This window comes from Pogoniulus pusillus, chromosome 29 (assembly GCF_015220805.1).
Source record: "Pogoniulus pusillus isolate bPogPus1 chromosome 29, bPogPus1.pri, whole genome shotgun sequence".
Taxonomy (NCBI): Eukaryota; Metazoa; Chordata; class Aves; order Piciformes; family Lybiidae; genus Pogoniulus; species Pogoniulus pusillus.
In genome coordinates this window covers 8,730,859-8,748,684 of record NC_087292.1, presented here as the reverse complement: position 1 = coordinate 8,748,684, position 17,826 = coordinate 8,730,859, and the positions used below count along the sequence as shown (strand labels likewise).

Genomic DNA, 17,826 nt, shown 5'->3' with positions numbered 1-17,826 from the left:
CCGAGGCTCCTATTGGAAGGTAAAATGCCTTGGATCTGCAGGCCCTATACCTCTTTCTGCTGACATTGTGCCAACAGCAGAACTGTTGTTTCTTTTGCTGCTGTCCTCAGAATTTTGCTACTGTATCAATTTTGAACGTAGTTTGTTTTCTTAAGCAAGAACATAATATGCATTGTGACACTGTTGTGAGCTCAGATGTGTCACATTTGTATTCCAATAAAGACTGTAAAGTCTTAGTCCTAAACATTTCAGTCAGTATCTTGTTACTGGGTTTAGATTTAAAGCAAATAATGAAACCAAATGTTTTTTGCAGAGTTTAGAATTTATCAGAGCTTAGGGAGGAGGAACCATACAGTGGATCAGAATTTGTTTCCAGTTCTGCAGGGAACGCAGTATGAGCAGACTCCTGCCAAAACTGAGTAGCTAACTAATTGACTGAAGTAACCTACAGAAAATAACTGTATCAAATAGCAATGCAAAGTCCAATTTTTAAGTAGATGCAGACTAAGTCTTCTCGGTGCTACAGTGACTTGAATTTTTAGCGCAGAACATGTTTTACATGCCTGTTTCTTTATAGCTATAGCAAGTAACTATCTGTTAACCATCTGGGTATCATTCCAATAACTCTTTATTCTCTTAACCATCTGGGTACCATTTCATCAAACTGGCAATTCTAACACCTATCTAAAAGTGATGAAGCTCTTCTAAAAAGAAAGTGAACTCTTTCTGCCACCAGTTTTGGCTGCTGCTGCACCGAGCTGTTAATATGCAGCATAAAGAGCAGACAGCTGAGTGCTGGGGCCACTGGCGTCTCCTGGGGGAACTGGTTTTGTAAAAGTAAGAAAATGAAATGTATCAAAACAAGTGTGAAGAAGTGTAGCTGTCTAAAACAAGGTTATTTTGACTGCTCAGAGACTGTCTTCTGTAGGATTTACCAGGTGAATCTTGTTCCCTTTTAAGCATAAGAGGAAAAAGTTACTAAGTCTTTTCTGTGTTGGAAGAATATGGTATCAGCAGACATAGCTGGGAACTCCTAAGGGACAGCACTTGCATGAAAGCAGCTCTGTAGGAGCCAGCTGGCACCAAGTGCTTCACACCTTGCAAAATAGTTCTCATTCTGGAAAAAGTAATGGTTACATTAAGACATTGTCTAGCACACTAAGAGGTGGTGTTTGGCTCTACTCACTAAAACACCAACATGTGCCCTGCCTTACACACAGGATACTACTGTGAATTTCATTTTGTAGTGCTAGTGTTTTATGTTGGGATCCTTTGACTTTGTGAGATGGAGTTGGTTGATGAATTCTTACTCCTCAGTAACAAAAGACTTGTTCAACAAATGAACTGGTCTTTTACCTTACAGAAAGGAACAGTTAGACAAATCTGAAAAGGACACCTTTAAATGTTAGGTAACAGTAAAAAGTGTCTGCTGGCATTTGTGTACATACACTTCTCTAAGATTTTCTGTAGAAATCCTTGTCTACAGAAACTACCCTTTCTCATCAGCTCACCCTTGTCTACACAGCCATCCACTTCTCCAGAGAGTAAAGCAAGAGAAATCTTCTGGAGAAGGAAGTTGCTTTGTAACGTTCTGCCAAAACAGGGTTTGGGGAGGTGTTATAATGGATGTACCAGAAGAATGTAACTCTAGGTTCTCTTCCTCTCCAGTGAGTACTTGGAAGCACATCAGGCTGAATTGGATTATCTCTCTGGACGACACAAAGATATGAAAAGGAACTCCAGATTGGTAAGATGCTTTTAATGTTAAGTACTTTAATGACTTTAAAGTCACAAAAATAGATGGCTTCTCATGCCTGGGACTCTCAGGGGTTTTCCAGGCATTGAGGTAAGATCCAATAGGACACCACAATCAGAAATGTACCAAGAAAGTTATCTTTACATAGTGAGACTGAAACTTGGGAGTTCTCAGTTTCAATATCCGACAGTGTTCTTCAGATAGTTTTCTTTTATGGGGAGTCTATCTCCTTGTGTCTGTTTAGTGGTTGGTGTTTGTACTGAACTCTGTGTGGACAGAAATGGAGAAAAAGATCAGACTTTTTCCATAGTTAGTGAATGTGTCTTTGTAACCTAGATTTTGTCTTGTTCTCAACTTCCTAGAAACAACTTCAGCAACAGTGTTAATGAAAAGTCAACTTACAGATGCAGCTTTGTCTTTCACTTGGGAAATAGTAGCTACATTAAAAGACAAACCTCCTCCATAAACTGTCATGTAACATGACCAATGTCCAATTCCTTGTTACAGCTGGTGGTGAGACTCTTGTCTCTCTTTAAGCATCTCAAAAAACAAACTAAGCAATCATGTCCATGAAACTACTCAGAAAGATGATTGTATCCCAGTAAGCAGTGCACCTTGCTTTGATGTAACTTAACATGCATAGTGATTCTTGCAGGTAATATGAAAGTGTTGTTAATATGTGCAAATGTATATGCTCTCCTCTTCAGTTTGTGCTATTTCTCTTTCAGGCTTTCTACTATGACCTGGATAAGGTAAGGCTGTTGAGGACAAGATGAAATGTTGTAAACAGAAAAATGGATGATGTCTCTACTGTGTTTCTTGAAGCTGTGTTTAGGAAATAATTTCTCAAGCCCCTCTCTTTCCCCTCCTGTGAAGCAAATCCGCTCTGTGGAGAGATACATCAGAAAGCTGGAGTTCCACATAAGCAAGGTAAGGGGGGTTTTATCTTGTACATGTAAGGCTTGCACTGCTATGTAAGCAAACTGTCTAGATAGAAAATAATTGGCTTATAACTCATCTGAAATGAAATAATGCTGGGTGCTTTCTGAAAGCTGTAACCACGCTCTTTACAGAGGAGAGGGGGGTTTATATATTTATTTTCTTGAATGGGTCTATTCAGGCTGGAAGTTGGGCACAACCCAACCTGAGTTTGCCTGTGAAACTGGTTTACATATGCTGCCAATTTTTTAGAAAACATGGCTGTGGGAAGGCTTCGATGTTCAGCCTCCTTCCCACAAGAGGCCAAATGGGCAGCTCTGTAGAGTGCACATCTGCTGTCTGCCCTCTGCTTCCAAAAGAATCAGAACTCTCCTCTGACATAGCTGAAGGTGTAGCTCAGCTGTGTTTAGGGAATCAGTTTTCTGCTCCCGAAGTAACTTTTCCCTAAACAAACTGTCACTCCCTGTCTTCTAGCCTGAGAACAGCAGGGCAAATTGTGTCTCAATGTGCCTTGCTTCTTTTGCAGCAAAGCCCGCAAGCTGTTGTGCTCACATCCAACTTTGCACTCACATCTGTCTGTAAAATCCAAGAGCTGCAGCATTCTGCAGTGCCACGATAATGGGATTTGATTGGGTGTTTTTGCCAGAAAAGACTCAGTGATGTTCCTTCCCAAATTTTATTTAAACTATGCCAAGGTAATTCTTGTTCCTTCTTCCACCACTACTGAATCTTAAAGGTAGAAGAACTCTATGAGGCTTACTGCATCCAGTGCAGACTACGAGATGGAGCCACTAATATGAAACATGCCTTTTCCTTGTCTCCTTCCACCAAAGCCTCCAGAGAAAGCCTAGTGGAGCTTTACAAGAACTTCCAAGAGTGCACAGAGGTAAGATGTACTACAGATACGCAATGAAGACCTGACTGTTCCTTAGCAAAAGTGTACTAGGACTTGCTGCTGACTGTTTTTAACCATCACCATTAAAAAAAAGGCTTAATGTGTGAATGAAATAGAGGTTCAAAATGTGCACTGCACCTTGAATTCTGTACTCCCTTTTGTGCACCTGTGTGGCTTGACTTCATGCATTTGTGAGAATGAGGGAAAAATCCTTTTAATTTCTGCTTTCATACTGGGGTCCATGGTGACTTCCACTGGAAGTAATGGGATGAGAAGTGAATAATGAATGAGCTCTGCTGTTTTTACAAAACAAGCTGTAGAAGGCAGCTGACAGCTAACTGCTCAAGCAGTTCCACTCTTCTGTGGAGCTGCAAAAAAAAAAAGCAAAGCCTTTTAAGGATGAGACAAGAAAATGACATATGTAAGAAGGCTTTGGCTCTGCTTTTCAGTCACAGTGACTGCTCAGTCTTTCTTCTAGGACATGTGCTTCATAGAAAGTGCGTTGGAGGTCCATTTGGGAGAGTTTCACTTGAAGATGAAAGGTATGTTCCTCTCTTGTTCCCCTCAAGACTCATCGTAGCTTTAGGGCTTCTTATGTAGCAATCTGATCCATTGAAAGTCCATTTATTCAGTGTCAGTTGTTTTCTCTGGCTTCCTGGATCAAATCCTCAACAGAAATTTGGCAACCTTCTTTTTGCTTCAGCACTGTGAGGCAGCTCTGCAATGATATTTTATATTTGAGCACAAAAGCTGACAAGCTTTCTTCACTTAACTCAAAGTTTGTCCTGTTAAGAGTGTTTCAGGCTGATGGCGTAGCTTGTGCAGAGAGCTGAGCACAAGCAGGTGTTGGCCAGACAGTCTCTTGCTTTATTGCAAGCTGAGGCCTTGGGGGACGTTGTAAAACTCTGCAAGTCTTAGGAGTTTTCCTTCTCTTTTCAGGCTTGGTGGGCTTTGCACGGCTCTGCCCAGGGGACCAGTATGAGGTGCAGTATAAAGCAATTCATTTTGTCCTTTATGTTACTGCTGTGAGTTTGCAAGGGAGGACCAAGGGTGCAACATATATATGAGAGGAGAGGGAGACTGGGATAAAACCATCTGATGAGAACAATGGTTTGGCACATTTGCTAGGTACTCTGCCCTCTGAGACTGAAGAGGGAAAGATGAGATTTGAGCATTAGGGGAGGTTTAAAAGGTGGCAGTCATTAGGTTTTTTGTTGGTGTTTGGTTTTGTTTGGTTTTTTTTCCAAAACCAACCTATCAAGTCTCTGTCTTCCAAGTTGCCCTATCTTCAAGTAACTGTTGTTGCCTATTTCTTGGAAGATTGCTTTTGGCATGACTTGAATGCATCTCTGTATTTCACTGAATTGCTCTCCTACTTCTGACAGTTCCAAATGAATTCCAGCATGCCTTGTATTTCAGTACTTGCTATGCAGTGTACTTTTGCAGTATTTCTAGAGTGGGTGGGATGTGTCATTTGGTGCTGAGTTAAGGTGCAACCTTCATCTCTGCCCCCAGTCTTCTATTCTTATCCAAATTTCTGAATGTGTTGTGATCTAAGGAATGATTTTTGTCTCTGTGGTACTGGAACAGTGTGAGACCTACCTATGGACTGAAGCAAACACTCTGGGGATGTGCTGACCCAACATCCTGTTTTCTTCATGGTTTATAGGTGTTTGTGCGACTGGGGCGCCAAAAATGGAGGCTGAAAGGCAAGATTGAGACTGATGACAGCCAAACGTGGGATGAAGAAGAAAAGATCTTCATACCCAATCTTCATGAGAAGTTTGAAATCAAGGTGTGGTGTATAATGGTTGGATTGGAATCAGTGGGTTAATATGATCTTCTGCCATACTCCTTACCTGTTAGACTACCAAGCATTTGTCAAAGTTCTTACCTACTTTTCTTTTCCTAGCTGTATAAAAATGACAGTTAATCAATGTTCTGATCACTGACCAGGCTCCTGCTTCTGGTTTTGTGTTGCTCCTATCACTCATGACTGTGTTAGTGCATCTGCTTTCCTATGTTCTGGAGTCTGGTATCTGTCATTGTCTTTTTGGTTTGTTTTAAATAAAATTCCTAGATCAGTATCTGGGATTTTCTGTGTTGAAGTCTAGATGTGTGTGTATGTATGTATGATGTATAGCACCCGTGTGGAATATTAAGTACCTGGAGTTCTGCTGTCTGTTGAAAAAGAGAAATGTGCATGTGGAAACCACACATCACTCCACATGTGTGTTTTGAATGTATAGTTCAAATGTCCCTTTATCTGGGTGCACTGCAGATTACTTTGTCATGTTTTGCTCCTGTGATGCTCTATGTATAAAGTACTAATGGCATTCACATGCTGGTGCACATTGTCTGTAGTTTATATAAGGTTCAGACACTTCTTTTTCAAGTACCTTTGGAGGAGGCCATATCCTTAACAGTGAGAGACCTGTGCTAGTTGTGTGTGATGCTTAGATGACAGATTGTGGGTACCCCTGGAGGGGAGGCTTGTATTGTTCATGGACTCTTGTGTAGCTGCCCCTGGCATTGGTTCTGGCACTTACCTAGCAGGTGGAGTCAATCTTTGAACAGCATTTCCACTGTAGTCTGGCATCTTTCATGGGCTGGGCTGGGCTCTGCAGCATGACTCTCGTCAGCCTAAAAGGAGCTGGGATCCAAGGCTGTGCTGGATCCCATTCTGCAAGGAAAGTGTGCCAGTGAAGGGTTTCAAGTTTTGGCAGCTGTGTTAAAGCAGCTATTGCAATGTTCCCCTCCTATCTGGCAGCAAGAACTAGGTTACATAGGAGAGACTCTTTGGCATCTTGCCGGCACGGCCTTTGGAAGTGTGCTCGTAACGCATTTTTTTTGCTGCCACTGCTCAATGAAGATCAGGTGAGAGGCTAATTCAGGTCCCTGTTTTCTCATAAGAGTTTTGAAAACTTGTCTTACTTTGTGTGACCATGATAAGTTTTACTCTTTTTGTCAGCTTATGAAAGTCTACTGACTAATGTTCTCCACACCCTCCTGCTCTTTCCACTTCATGCTTAATAATCTTTGCCCAGTACAAATACATAGCAGGTTTAAAAAAAAAATAGAAAAGTGCCAAAGAGTGTTCCAAGAGGAGCCTAGCAACAAAACTTCTGCTAGTTCTTAAAGGAGATGGAGGCACGTAACTCATTCCTGAAGTGGAGTTTAGGCACTTCTAGAAGTCTGTGCTGGCTGATGCTTTATGTGCTTCTAGAGCAATTGCATCTTGATTGGTTGTATATTTTTTTGGTAGGAAATGCTTGATTAGGTATTTCCCCCCTCCCCCCAAGTAAATTTCAATGTTTGAAACTAAGTGCTAGGCTGGGAAAAAAACCACAAGTCTGTAACTGCATTGATAACAAACTTAGAGCCTCTGCAGAGCTAGAGGAAAGAACTGGCACATCACAGTTCTGATTATGGTCTGCAGCTGAGCTCAGATGTTTAGAGAGGTCACAGTGGATGCAGACAGTTGTGCTTGCAGATTCTTTAGGCAACAGTCTGATGTAGGTAGGCTAACAGACTTCTCTGTGATACATGTTTTATGATAGTGTTCAACCATAGCAGACAAGATACCAACTGCTTGTACACATACCAGAGCTCAAATTTCAGACTGATTTTAAGAAGAGAGTTAATCTGCCATAGTCTGTCAGAGGTGCTGTGCAACTCTGCCTCTCCTTGACTCATGCAACTCCTTTCCTCTTTGCTAGCCATCTATGACGTGGTCCTTGTGTGGGGGTATTGGCCCACGGTGCTTTAGGAGCCCAGAACTGTGTTAAGGTTTTAAGTTTGATGTGAGTATCAGAGCAGATTTGAGCCTGGAATGTTCTCTTTCACGTACATGACTTGGGATAGTCTGGAACAATGAAAATGGATGTGTTTGTCTGTCCCTGCAGGTGACAGAGCTGCGAGGACTGGCCACTATTCTAGTTGGTGTCGTGACATGTGACAGCATAAACTTCTTTACAACCAAGCCTCAGGCAATCATTGTGGATATAACCGAGCTGGGCACCATCAAGCTGCAGCTGGAGGTCCTCTGGAAGTAAGTACAAGCTTCAGATGAAAAAATCTGGAGCTCAACATTTGAAATAGGCAAAAGACCCCCAGATGTGTCACATAGTAACGTTCAACGGCAGTCATGTTTCTGTTTGCAGAGCGGGTGCAGGATAGATAGCAGTCACATGCCTCCTCAGAGCAACCTGAGCCACTGTGCCTGACCTCTGACTCGGAGGCATCAGTCCCCTGGAAGGGGAGGGGGAAAGAGACAGAAGCAATTTCTATGACCCTTCAAAAGCAATTTCTGTGACCCTTCAGTTCTGTGATGCTGCAGAGCCATGGCCATCTACGTCAGCTGACCAGCAGGCTTTTGCTAGCTCACTGCCCTCCAGAAGGAGCATTCAAATCTTGCTCCAAGCAATGCATGTATAAAACTGGAACAGTCTTGATGAAATGACACTGAAAATAGTCGCATGTAGGCACAGTGGGGGGAAAAGAAAAGCCATTGTAGGGCAATCACTATTACCAGGCTACAGTTTGTTAAAAATTAAGCTTTCCCAAAGACTTAGCACTTTCATACTTGCACTGTGATTGCAGTTATTGATATGAGCCCTGTTTGTGCACTGCATGGAAGCTTGGTTACAGATGCACTTTTAAAATAGCTGAGTATTTTTATAGTGCTTGTGATTTGTTACTTTTTTATAAGTTAAATCTGTACATTGATCTTTTTGTAGTGGATTACTGATGTTATTAAAGGCAAATTCTCACTTTCATAGATGCTGCACTTGAACTTCTTGCTCCCTCTAGACACACTAGCACAGATTTTGGAGTTAGTAACAGTATTTCTGCTTTATGAGACTGTCAGTCTATACTGAGAGACTTGTCTGCAACAAATCAACTTTTTGGCCTGTTTCCATTCCCCACCACTGTTCAGGGGTTAACCCTGGCCATCTTAGAGAAGTGGCCAAGTAAATAGCAGGCACTCTTTGCTTGTGCTTTTGGATCCATAAACTTACTGCATTCCTCAGTTCTTCCCAACCTAGCATGGCAAAGAGATGTTTGCGTGCACCTCCGTGATAACAGCCTTCTTGAAAGCTCACTTTGTGGTAACTTCTGGAGCTAGGCTGTTGCCAGGAAAAGCAGAAATAGAACAATGTTTAGGTTAGGAAGAGCAGGGAGCTATGCTTTGCAAGAGAGATTCACCTGTGACTCAGCTCTTGTGCACCTCTTCTCCTTGGCCTCTTAAAAATTACCCCAAAATAACAAAGCTTGTATGTGTTGAATGTCTGCTAAATGTGCCCCAAACCCAAACAGAACTTCCAGTAAAAGAGACATTTGTTGTTTTAGCTTAAGGGCAGGGAAATATATTTTACCAAACTTCATTTTTTTTTTTTTAGGTCCCAATACCATTTCATTGTTTGACTCAAACCCTCTCACTGTCTTGCAAGCCACTCTAACAGCATAAATGCCACCACTTTTTTGTGTTGCAATTCCTGCTTAAATGTTGATAACCAGTTTTCAGGTTGCATTGCTGGGGTCGGGGAAAGAAAAGCTTTATTCATCAGCATACTATTTTCTGGCTGTCTTTTGTGTATGCTGTGCTCCTTGACATTTACTGCTGACTTGTACATGCAGTTGGGCTGGAAAATAACTCTTGGCAACTGCATCTGAAAGTTATTTTCAAATGTACACATTGCTCCAAGTCAATGAGAAATAAACTCACACAGCAGAGTTTTGCCCACACCTTCTGTTTCTGACACTTTATCCTCCCGAGATCTAACAATAGGCATCAGTATATGTTTTGTTTTGGTGAGGTGCTGCAGCTGCTCTGAGTCTTCCAAGTCCTCTGTTTCCTATTTGAGAAGCTGAGCTGCTAATTAGTTGGGCAACAAAGCCTCACCCCAGAAGCTTGCTGTGATCTTGCATTATATAGGCCTTAATGGAACTTCTGCTTCGTCATGCCAGTTTCCATTTGCATTCTCATTTGAATCTGAAAGCTAAGATATTTGTGCTGGAATCATTGAAAAGTGTGAAGTGGGGATGGTACAAGCAGCATTTATTTTATATATATATGTATGTGTGTATATCTGTGTGAGTATATATATTTAATTAAAAGTAGTTCTTTAAAGGACAGCCCTTTTAAATGGGGGCTGATTAAGATAGTCTGTTGTGCAAATTTCAGATCTTAGTATTGGGGAAGAAAGGCGGGAAGAGGAGCAGAGTAGGCTGTATGGGCTCTTACCCCTTCCCAACAAAGTCTGGTGCCATTTATTGCTCTCTCTCATCCTGCAGCAAATGTATGCCACCAAAACTTGCTTTGGGTTTAATCTGGATTTAAAATGATCAAAAGCTCTGAAGTTTCTGAGAAAGAAAATACTGCAGACAGAACCCCTCTGCTTGCAGAGATGATTTTCTTATAAGGGAAGTCTCCTTCTCCCTGACTTCAAAAGCCTAACATCGTAAGCTTCACTTCTGCAGCAAAGGAGACACATTCCTTATTGAACTGGGTATAAGATCTGGTTTTACCCTAATGTGGGAAGTGCTGCACTTGGAGGTGGCACATCCACAGTGCACTTTGGAAGAAATGACTTCTTCTCTCTTCTTGTTAACCCACATAAATAGCATGTAGCAAATAGGTTACATTTGCTTGATATAGCTGCTTCCTTTCCTCACTGTCAATAACTTGCATAAATAATTATGCCCTTAAGTTGTTCATCCAAAAGACCATGAGGGAAACACCTTCCTCTTCTGGGACACTGCATTTTCTCAGGTGATACCTGAATCTCCAAAGCAAATGATACTTGTGACTAATTTTTTAGGGAAACACAATTCAAATTCTGTTGGCACTTGATTGTTGCAGTAACTTGCAGCTCTGAGTGCAGCTGTTGACTGGCAAGTTGAGCACTCCTGTGGCATTTGAGAAAACTATCACCCAGCTTTTAGAGCTGGCAGCAGGATTACTGGGGATGCATTTTCTTTGGAAGATAATCCCCACTTGGAATTTTTCAGTGTATGAAAAAAATCTCTGGCCCTGTCTCTGTTGCGTTTAAGCTTTGTGCAATCATTGGTATCTTCCCAAGTGGATTCTCCAGGGTGCTTTGGCACAGAACTGGCAGGCCTTTCCTCCTTGACAGCCTATTTGCTGAAGCTGTTTACAGAAATGAGAAGTTGTGGGGTGATAACTCCTGGTGTTTTCAATTTTCAAAGATAGAGCATTCAAAATAACAGCTGCTTTTCCTTTGATTTAAGAATAACTAAACAGATCCAGCTGATTTGCCCAAACTTCACTGAGAGGCAAGCTTTCAGTCTAGACCTGCTTTGTGAGAAATCCAAATGGAGATCACTCTTCCCTTCCAAATGTATATTTTCTTTAAATAGGCCACTTGTCTTTTGGGCTCTAACAAAAGTTCCTTCAGCTCCTTTATAAGCTATGCCATGAGGGGTGAGAATGAGCTTGGGCCCATTGCAGAACAGCTTTGTTGGCCAGCTTGGCAGAAGACTTTGTGCTTTTTGCCAACCTAAACAGCAGTCTGAATTCTGTCTCACATGAAGGACAAAGAGAAAGCCTGTATTCTCTGTTCAGAACTTCAGTTAGCTCCCCATACTGGGATCTAAGGCTACCCAGCCAGCCAGAACCACTCTTGTGATTTCTGTCTGCTTTGAGTCTGTGCTGGCCTGGCTCACAAGGATTTGTGGAGTAGGAGGGAAGAAAAATCTTAAAGAAGAATGAAAAAAGGAAGTCTAGGGGTTTTCTTGGATGCAAACCTACCGATGGTCTTTCCCTTACAGAAAAAAGCCTTATGTGGGTAGGTGGTAACTCATGCAGGTATCACGGGGCACTAGTCCTTCAGTGCACCCCTGTGCTTGGGGTGCAATTGATATTTTTATAGTTTAGCCTTTTGTGATGAGCTGTACTAACCTTGAAACTGGTTCTTATTTTAATATGTAGGAGAAATTTCACAACAATCACACTTAACTACAGGCACATTTTCACCTGTGTTCAAGAGGGGAAAAAAGAAGTCTCACGAGCAACAGAGTCCACTCCAGCTGACCAGAATGATTTCTTCTGTATTTAATGCAGATCAGGATTCATCAGGCTTAGTAGTGAGATGTGGGACTCTTGGTAGATAGGACTTCTGACCTGGTGGTATTCAATACATGAAACTACCAGACAGAAGGAGAGCGATCAGGGCACAGTCTTGGCAGTTGGAGAAAGGAATGCAGATCCTTTGGGGCTGGAGAGTGAAACAAGTTCAGCTCCTTACAATGACTTGTGAGAACATCAACCAGGAAGTGTCCTCCTTACACACCCAACAGGAAAATGCAGCAGGGTGAGGGACATGGTAGATATCTCAAGTATTTCATCCTTCCACGGGTTTGGTGGTTAAGAGAATGTAATACCTCACTGGCAGTGCTGACAAGGCTGAGGTACTTCTCAAGGTGTGTGGATGCAAAGCTTCTGATGGCATGGGAGGTTCAATCTAGGAAACGTGAACTCAGGAATTGTGAGGCCCTTGGAGATCATACTGGGCATGTGTGTGTTGAATCTGAAGTCCTCCAACACTACCAATGCAAGCTAAAGAGAGCTATGTACTGTGTTTACATTGGCCTTAACAACAACAGCATTGTAGTGTTGTGCATTTAATGCCAAGGTTGTAATTAAGGCCAAAGGCCAACGTGTTTGGCAGTATAGAAGGGAGACAACAAAGATGATCAGGCATATGGGGCCACTTTCACTGTGAACAGAATTTTTCATTCTTGGAAAGGTGCTGATGGCTGATACTGTGCAGATATACAGATGTTCACTGTGGGGAACGTGGAAAGGAAATTATTAGCCACGGTTCCTCTCTGTTCAGCCACAGAGAACCCCTCGTGTCAAAGTAATTCTTCCATGATTTGAAGTTAAATAATGAAATGTCTACATACTTCTGACCTCTGCATAGATTTTGTTAGTGATTTCAGGAAGCAGTCTGACAAACTAAGGAAGAGTGTGTGACAATTGAGGCAATAGTCTGCTCGTAAGGTCTGGTGTGTGACAGATTGTAGCCTCCTGTCTGTGTCTGGGGAAAGCCTGCTGTGTTTGACCTCCTGCTTGTCCCCTGAGTATCCCCTACTGGCTTCTCTCAGTGTCAAGACGTTAGGAGAGATGGATTCATAGATCTGCCCCATTATGATCTTTTGTCTGCTGTCCAAATGTGGAACAAGGTGATGGATCATGCCTGAAGAGCTTACACCCAACCAATAATAAATGCTTTAAAGCAGGCCTGATTCTTCATGCTTGGCTTCTCTCAGCTCGTTACCTTGCAGTAACAGGCAGGGTGTGCTGGCTGGAAGGGCAGCTGAGTAGCTGTATTTTACTGGAGTGTTTTAATAACTGTCAAAGGGGCAAAAGAGATTTACCTTGTTATTCTTATCCCTTTCCTCCCAAGTGTCATTTTACATTAAGGCATTGCTATATTAAAAGCTAAACCTGAAAACAAACGGAGGAATGGATCCCTATGAGTCTTTTTAAGGAATGCCATGGATGGGGGTGATTTGCTTCCACCAGTAAACATAGCAGCTTTGGCTTAAAGGCTGTTACTGTCAGACCTCACATTTGTTTTCTGTACAGTGAGACAATGCAGATGGTTGTTAATGTGACTCCATGGGACTGACCTGTTGTTTGAACCCTAGCTGGGTGACACTGGTTAACTTAGCCAATTAACCTGTATTAGGCGAGCTCAGTGAGCATTACCTCCATGCCGAGCAGGACAGTGGTGTGTTGCACCGCAGGAAGCTGGTGGGAATTGTTCTGGTGCAACAGGAGAAGCTAGACAGAATTGGAGCTCTGCTTTTTTTGGCTTTTGTTAAAGAGTTGTTAACTTCCCTATAATTGATTAGTCTTCGTTATTGTCTGGTTCTTTCCAGACTTGTAGTGGCTGTGTATTGAACCGCTAAGTGCAGCTGACTTTATCCTACTGTTTGGTCATTCTGTTTACAGCAGTGAGAGAACAGATTTCTTCTAAACCTTTCCCCCCCCCCAAAAAAAAAAAAAGGCCAGCACTGATTTGGAAAAACAAACTTTCTTTTGGTGCCACAAGGCATATCAGTAGGGAGCAAAAGTAACATGTAGAGAAAACAATCTTGCTTTACTTTGTTTTCCTTCTCCTGGTTAGCTGAGTTGCATTTTGGGAGTTCTTCCAAGTTTCTCTAGGCTGCTTTGCAAAGGAGTTGGGGAAATTAATAGCTGTGTTGGGAAGCCTTTAGACAGGACTTGTCACACTCTTTTAGCCCGTAGCCAGTGCCTTCCGCAGCTACAACTGGGTGCATCCATGACTGTATGAGCTTTGCCAAATACCACTGCAACTCTCTTCTGCCAGATTAATGAGTTATTAATATTTGAGGGGTAATGAAGTTTTTCTAGTGTGTTTTTCTAAGTGGTGTGTGCTCTTCAGGAGGGAAATGAATGTCAGTTTTCCTTGATGATGTTTCCTTCCTATCTGGTGTGGAGTATGTCTCTCAAGCTGCCAGCAAACAGCCTGGTCTGTACTTGCTGGCACTGATGTCTTACATGGATGCTGGAGAACAGAGAGCACTTCAGACTTCTGGCCTGTTGGACTCTTCTTTCAGAAACTGCAGCACAGACCTCAGTTTAAAAGCTTTTAGATTGTTTTTTCTGCTGGTGCAGCCAAAGATGTTGGTCAGAGAGGCAGTCTTTGTTTTCTTTTGTTCCCTGTATTGTTTACTAAATGTCACAGTTCAATTCTTAACAGCAGCTGCTGCTGCACATCACTGTGCTTTCTGGTCTTAATCACACATGGGCCTTTGTGTCTTCTGCTACAGCCCCTTTGACACAGAGAACCTGTTTTTATCACCTGGAACCACTACCAAATTTTCTGTGGGTAGCAGGAAGAGCTCATTATACAACTGGACCCCACCAAATACTCCCAGCTTCAGAGAGAAATACTACCTGGTGAGTATGCAGAGGAAAGCAAAATGCACAGCCCAGTCCTAGGAATTGATTTCTGGATTAAACTATTAAGAATGCACTCAGAAATATGTAAATGTAGCACTCCAAAGCTTTTGTAGTACTACATTAGTATAGTCCTTGTGGCATCTACTCTAATGGTCTGTGGGGGAAATTGGACTACAAACCAGTGTGTCAGCAGCCCTGGAGCAGAATATCTCAGAGGTGCTCTTCCTCAGCTCCTCTTTTTTGCTGAGTGTAGTCCAGGGAGCAGAAAACTATAGTTTCTCATTCATTCAAGAAAGAGGGATTTGTTTTAATGGTTTAGTTGTGTTTGGGTTTTGTGGTTCTTTATGATCGTGTTCATTCTGCCCTGTGCCTCCAATACACCGCATATATGTTCCCCTAACACCACATCTGACTCAGGTTTGAATCACAGAAGGGTCTAGGGTACAAAGAACCTCTGGAAGTCATCTAGTACAACTCCTCCACACACTCCCTGCAGTCAGCAGGGACATCCGTAACTAGATGAGGTTGCCCAGAACCCTGTTGAGCCTCACTTTTTCAATGTATCTAGGGATGGGGCCCCAACCACCTCCCTGGGCAACCTCTTTCAGTGTTCCACCACCCTTGTAGTAAAGAACTTGTTCTTAACATCCAATCTAAATCCTCACCAAGGCAGCAGAACCTGCACTCTTTTTTTGGGAAGAAGTAGTATGTGTCATGTGTACAAAGTAAGTTGGACAGTTCAAAATGAACAATTCTCTAACCTCTACAGTCATGTCCTGTCCTGAGCTGATGTGACAGTAAAGCTGCTTGACACAGAAACACTTTTAGAGCTCTCTTGGTAACTTTCAGATGAAAGATCAAAGCACAGTTAGTACTGCTCTACTTAGTACCTCCAGTAGACTCTTGCAACTTTCTTACAGTAGTTTCTTTTGTCCAGTCTGTGCTGGCCTGGCTCTCTGTGCAGAAGAGCCCTCTGGGTTTGGTTGGTCTGGATGTGTCTGCTTCCAAGAAGAGGAAGCTTTAGTGCTCTATCTCAGGCAGTCTTCTGTGCTTTTCAATGTGTACATTCTCACAATCTATTTGCTGCAGTCTGTTTTGCAACAAAGGCAAAACCAAGGGGATATAAGTGATGAAGCTCAGCCTCCCAGCATATGGAGCTACCTGGCTGCCTGTGATTTTGATGCCCATGGGAGAGGCAAGCCTCATGCTCCTGCAGAGACAAGTGAGGCAGACTCGTTCAGCTCTGAGGATCAGAGAGGGACGGAATCCAGAAACACAACTCCAGCTCCAGACCACAGGATGCTGCCATCGGAGAGTGTTCAAGAGAGCTGCACAGAAGAGCAACAGCATCCTTCTCCAAATCACACAACTCTGGATATCCTGAAGAAGACTCCATGCATGGATGGATTTCCAAATAAGCCATCTGGTTTTCTGCATAGTCACAAAGATGGTAGAGATTCTTTCAGCCAGACCAGAAAGCACCATAAGACAGAGCAAGAAAACATGAGCCAGAAAAGCTTGAATGCTGCAAGTGACCTAAAACTTGATGGACATACAAAGGCAATTGATAAGACTCTCCAAGAAGTGTTACATTTGCTAAAATTACATGATGTGGGGCAAGCCCAGCTGGAGAAATTGGAATACCAGGTCTCATCTCTGAGAGATAAATTAAAGGTAAGGTGCTTGGGTACGTGCTGTGGCTTCCACCGTTGCTGCTAAGCTTCTGCTGTCGAAATTCCACGCCCTGTAGGGCATTTGTTAGAATGGTTATTGAGGGCATGCTCCCAAGCACTAAGTTTGGCCAGCAGAGGTCAGGCGCTCCTTGGAAGAAGGCAGCCTGGAGCGCTAACTGCTCAGGAGCTCGGTGCGGCAGAGCACCTCTCCTGGACAGCCTGCAAATGCTGTGCACAGGTCAGTGACCTGGAAAAATAAATTAACAAACCATATGCGGTCAAAAGTGGAGACTCCTCCGGGCTAAGCAGAATCTGAGCTGCGCAGCAGACCCTCTGCATTTGGGGTTGCTTCTATTTTTTTGGTGGTGTTTTCCAAATTAGTTATACCTTGAGGTGACTGCATCCGTTCATCACAGCTAATGTTCCTCTAGGATCCCTTAGCTTTGCAGGTAGCTCAGCCTGCCTGGCCACTTCTATGATGCTGAAAACACTTCTGTAGAGGAAAGGTCCTGGAGAAGAGCTTTCTGCAAGCACTGGGCTGTATTACAAACTGGGTAGCACTGTAGTACTTGGGGCCTGGATGCAAACTTGGGAGATAAGATCTGTAAGACTTCTTCTGAGGTCTGGAATAATAAATGGTTTTAACAAATCTGCACTGACTTCCTGTTCCAGTGCAACCACTTTACAAATAGAAATTAAAAAATCCAAATCAAGTGCTTTCAAAACAGCCTTTCCAAGAGGGAGAAAGTTAGTGGCCAGATGAAATCCACTGTTGATATTGATGTTCTGGGTTACTATGCTGGAGTGCACTGAACCCCTGAAATTCCTACTTTTGGATCTGAAACAAGGAGTAAGTGAAAGTCATACTGATGGCAGAGGCTGCAGATAAACCAAGCCAGCTTCCCTAGCAACCATACTAGGAATGGAAATTCAGATTAAAATACTTAAGCATACTTTGAGCTTTATTAGCAATATCCTTTTGGGTTCAGAGTGCTGTGCTAACAGCTAACTTCTCTGACAGAGACAGAGGAACAATAAAATCAGAGAAGCAAAATGCTTTATTAAGAGTTACCTGAAAATCAGCAAAGAAGTCTTGTGAAATGGCTTGATAAACACAAGTAACAATACTTTCCCTTCCATTCCATCAACAGCCAAAGCCACTTCACAAACATTCATCCATGGAAAGTTTAATGGTGGAGACAGTATTGGAAAGCTTTGACTTTTTAAACACTGACTGCAGTGCTGATGAGCTTTCGTTGTTTGGAAGTGTAAGAACAGCCAGTATCAGGTATGTATCTGCAGTCCCTCGTGACAGGGGACAAGGGAAGTGGGCAAGAAGGGCAGATGCCAGGACCATCTACTGACACATTAGTCTGGGCTAAGGAGCAACAGTGAAGAGCTGCTCTTGCTGAGAAATCAGTGTTTTGGCTGCTCTGAGATCTGTAGCTCAGAATACCTGCCACACTGAAATGGCAGGAAACTTCACCTGGATTTACAGAAACCACAGCAGGTTGGTAGCCACAGGATGATGGAAGCCCTAGAATGTGTTAAGACTGCTATAAACATACCAGAGGAAAGAGGCTTCTCAGGATGATGCTTAACA

The 17,826-nt window shown here is 42.7% G+C and overlaps 1 protein-coding gene across 4 annotated transcripts in view; it reads left to right on the top strand.

The window, feature by feature from the left end:
* Positions 1 to 17,826, top strand: part of RIPOR3 (RIPOR family member 3) — a 52,712-nt gene that overhangs the window by 26,712 nt on the left and 8,174 nt on the right. For all 4 annotated transcript variants that reach the window (XM_064167857.1, XM_064167859.1, XM_064167860.1 and 1 more), the window contains 11 exons: positions 1,669 to 1,747; positions 2,485 to 2,508; positions 2,633 to 2,686; positions 3,432 to 3,581; positions 4,069 to 4,132; positions 4,530 to 4,573; positions 5,260 to 5,385; positions 7,496 to 7,641; positions 14,418 to 14,547; positions 15,640 to 16,224; positions 17,375 to 17,511. In XM_064167857.1, the coding sequence (XP_064023927.1) occupies positions 1,669 to 1,747; positions 2,485 to 2,508; positions 2,633 to 2,686; positions 3,432 to 3,581; positions 4,069 to 4,132; positions 4,530 to 4,573; positions 5,260 to 5,385; positions 7,496 to 7,641; positions 14,418 to 14,547; positions 15,640 to 16,224; positions 17,375 to 17,511 (1,539 nt within the window). The remainder of the gene's footprint in view (positions 1 to 1,668; positions 1,748 to 2,484; positions 2,509 to 2,632; positions 2,687 to 3,431; positions 3,582 to 4,068; positions 4,133 to 4,529; positions 4,574 to 5,259; positions 5,386 to 7,495; positions 7,642 to 14,417; positions 14,548 to 15,639; positions 16,225 to 17,374; positions 17,512 to 17,826) is intronic.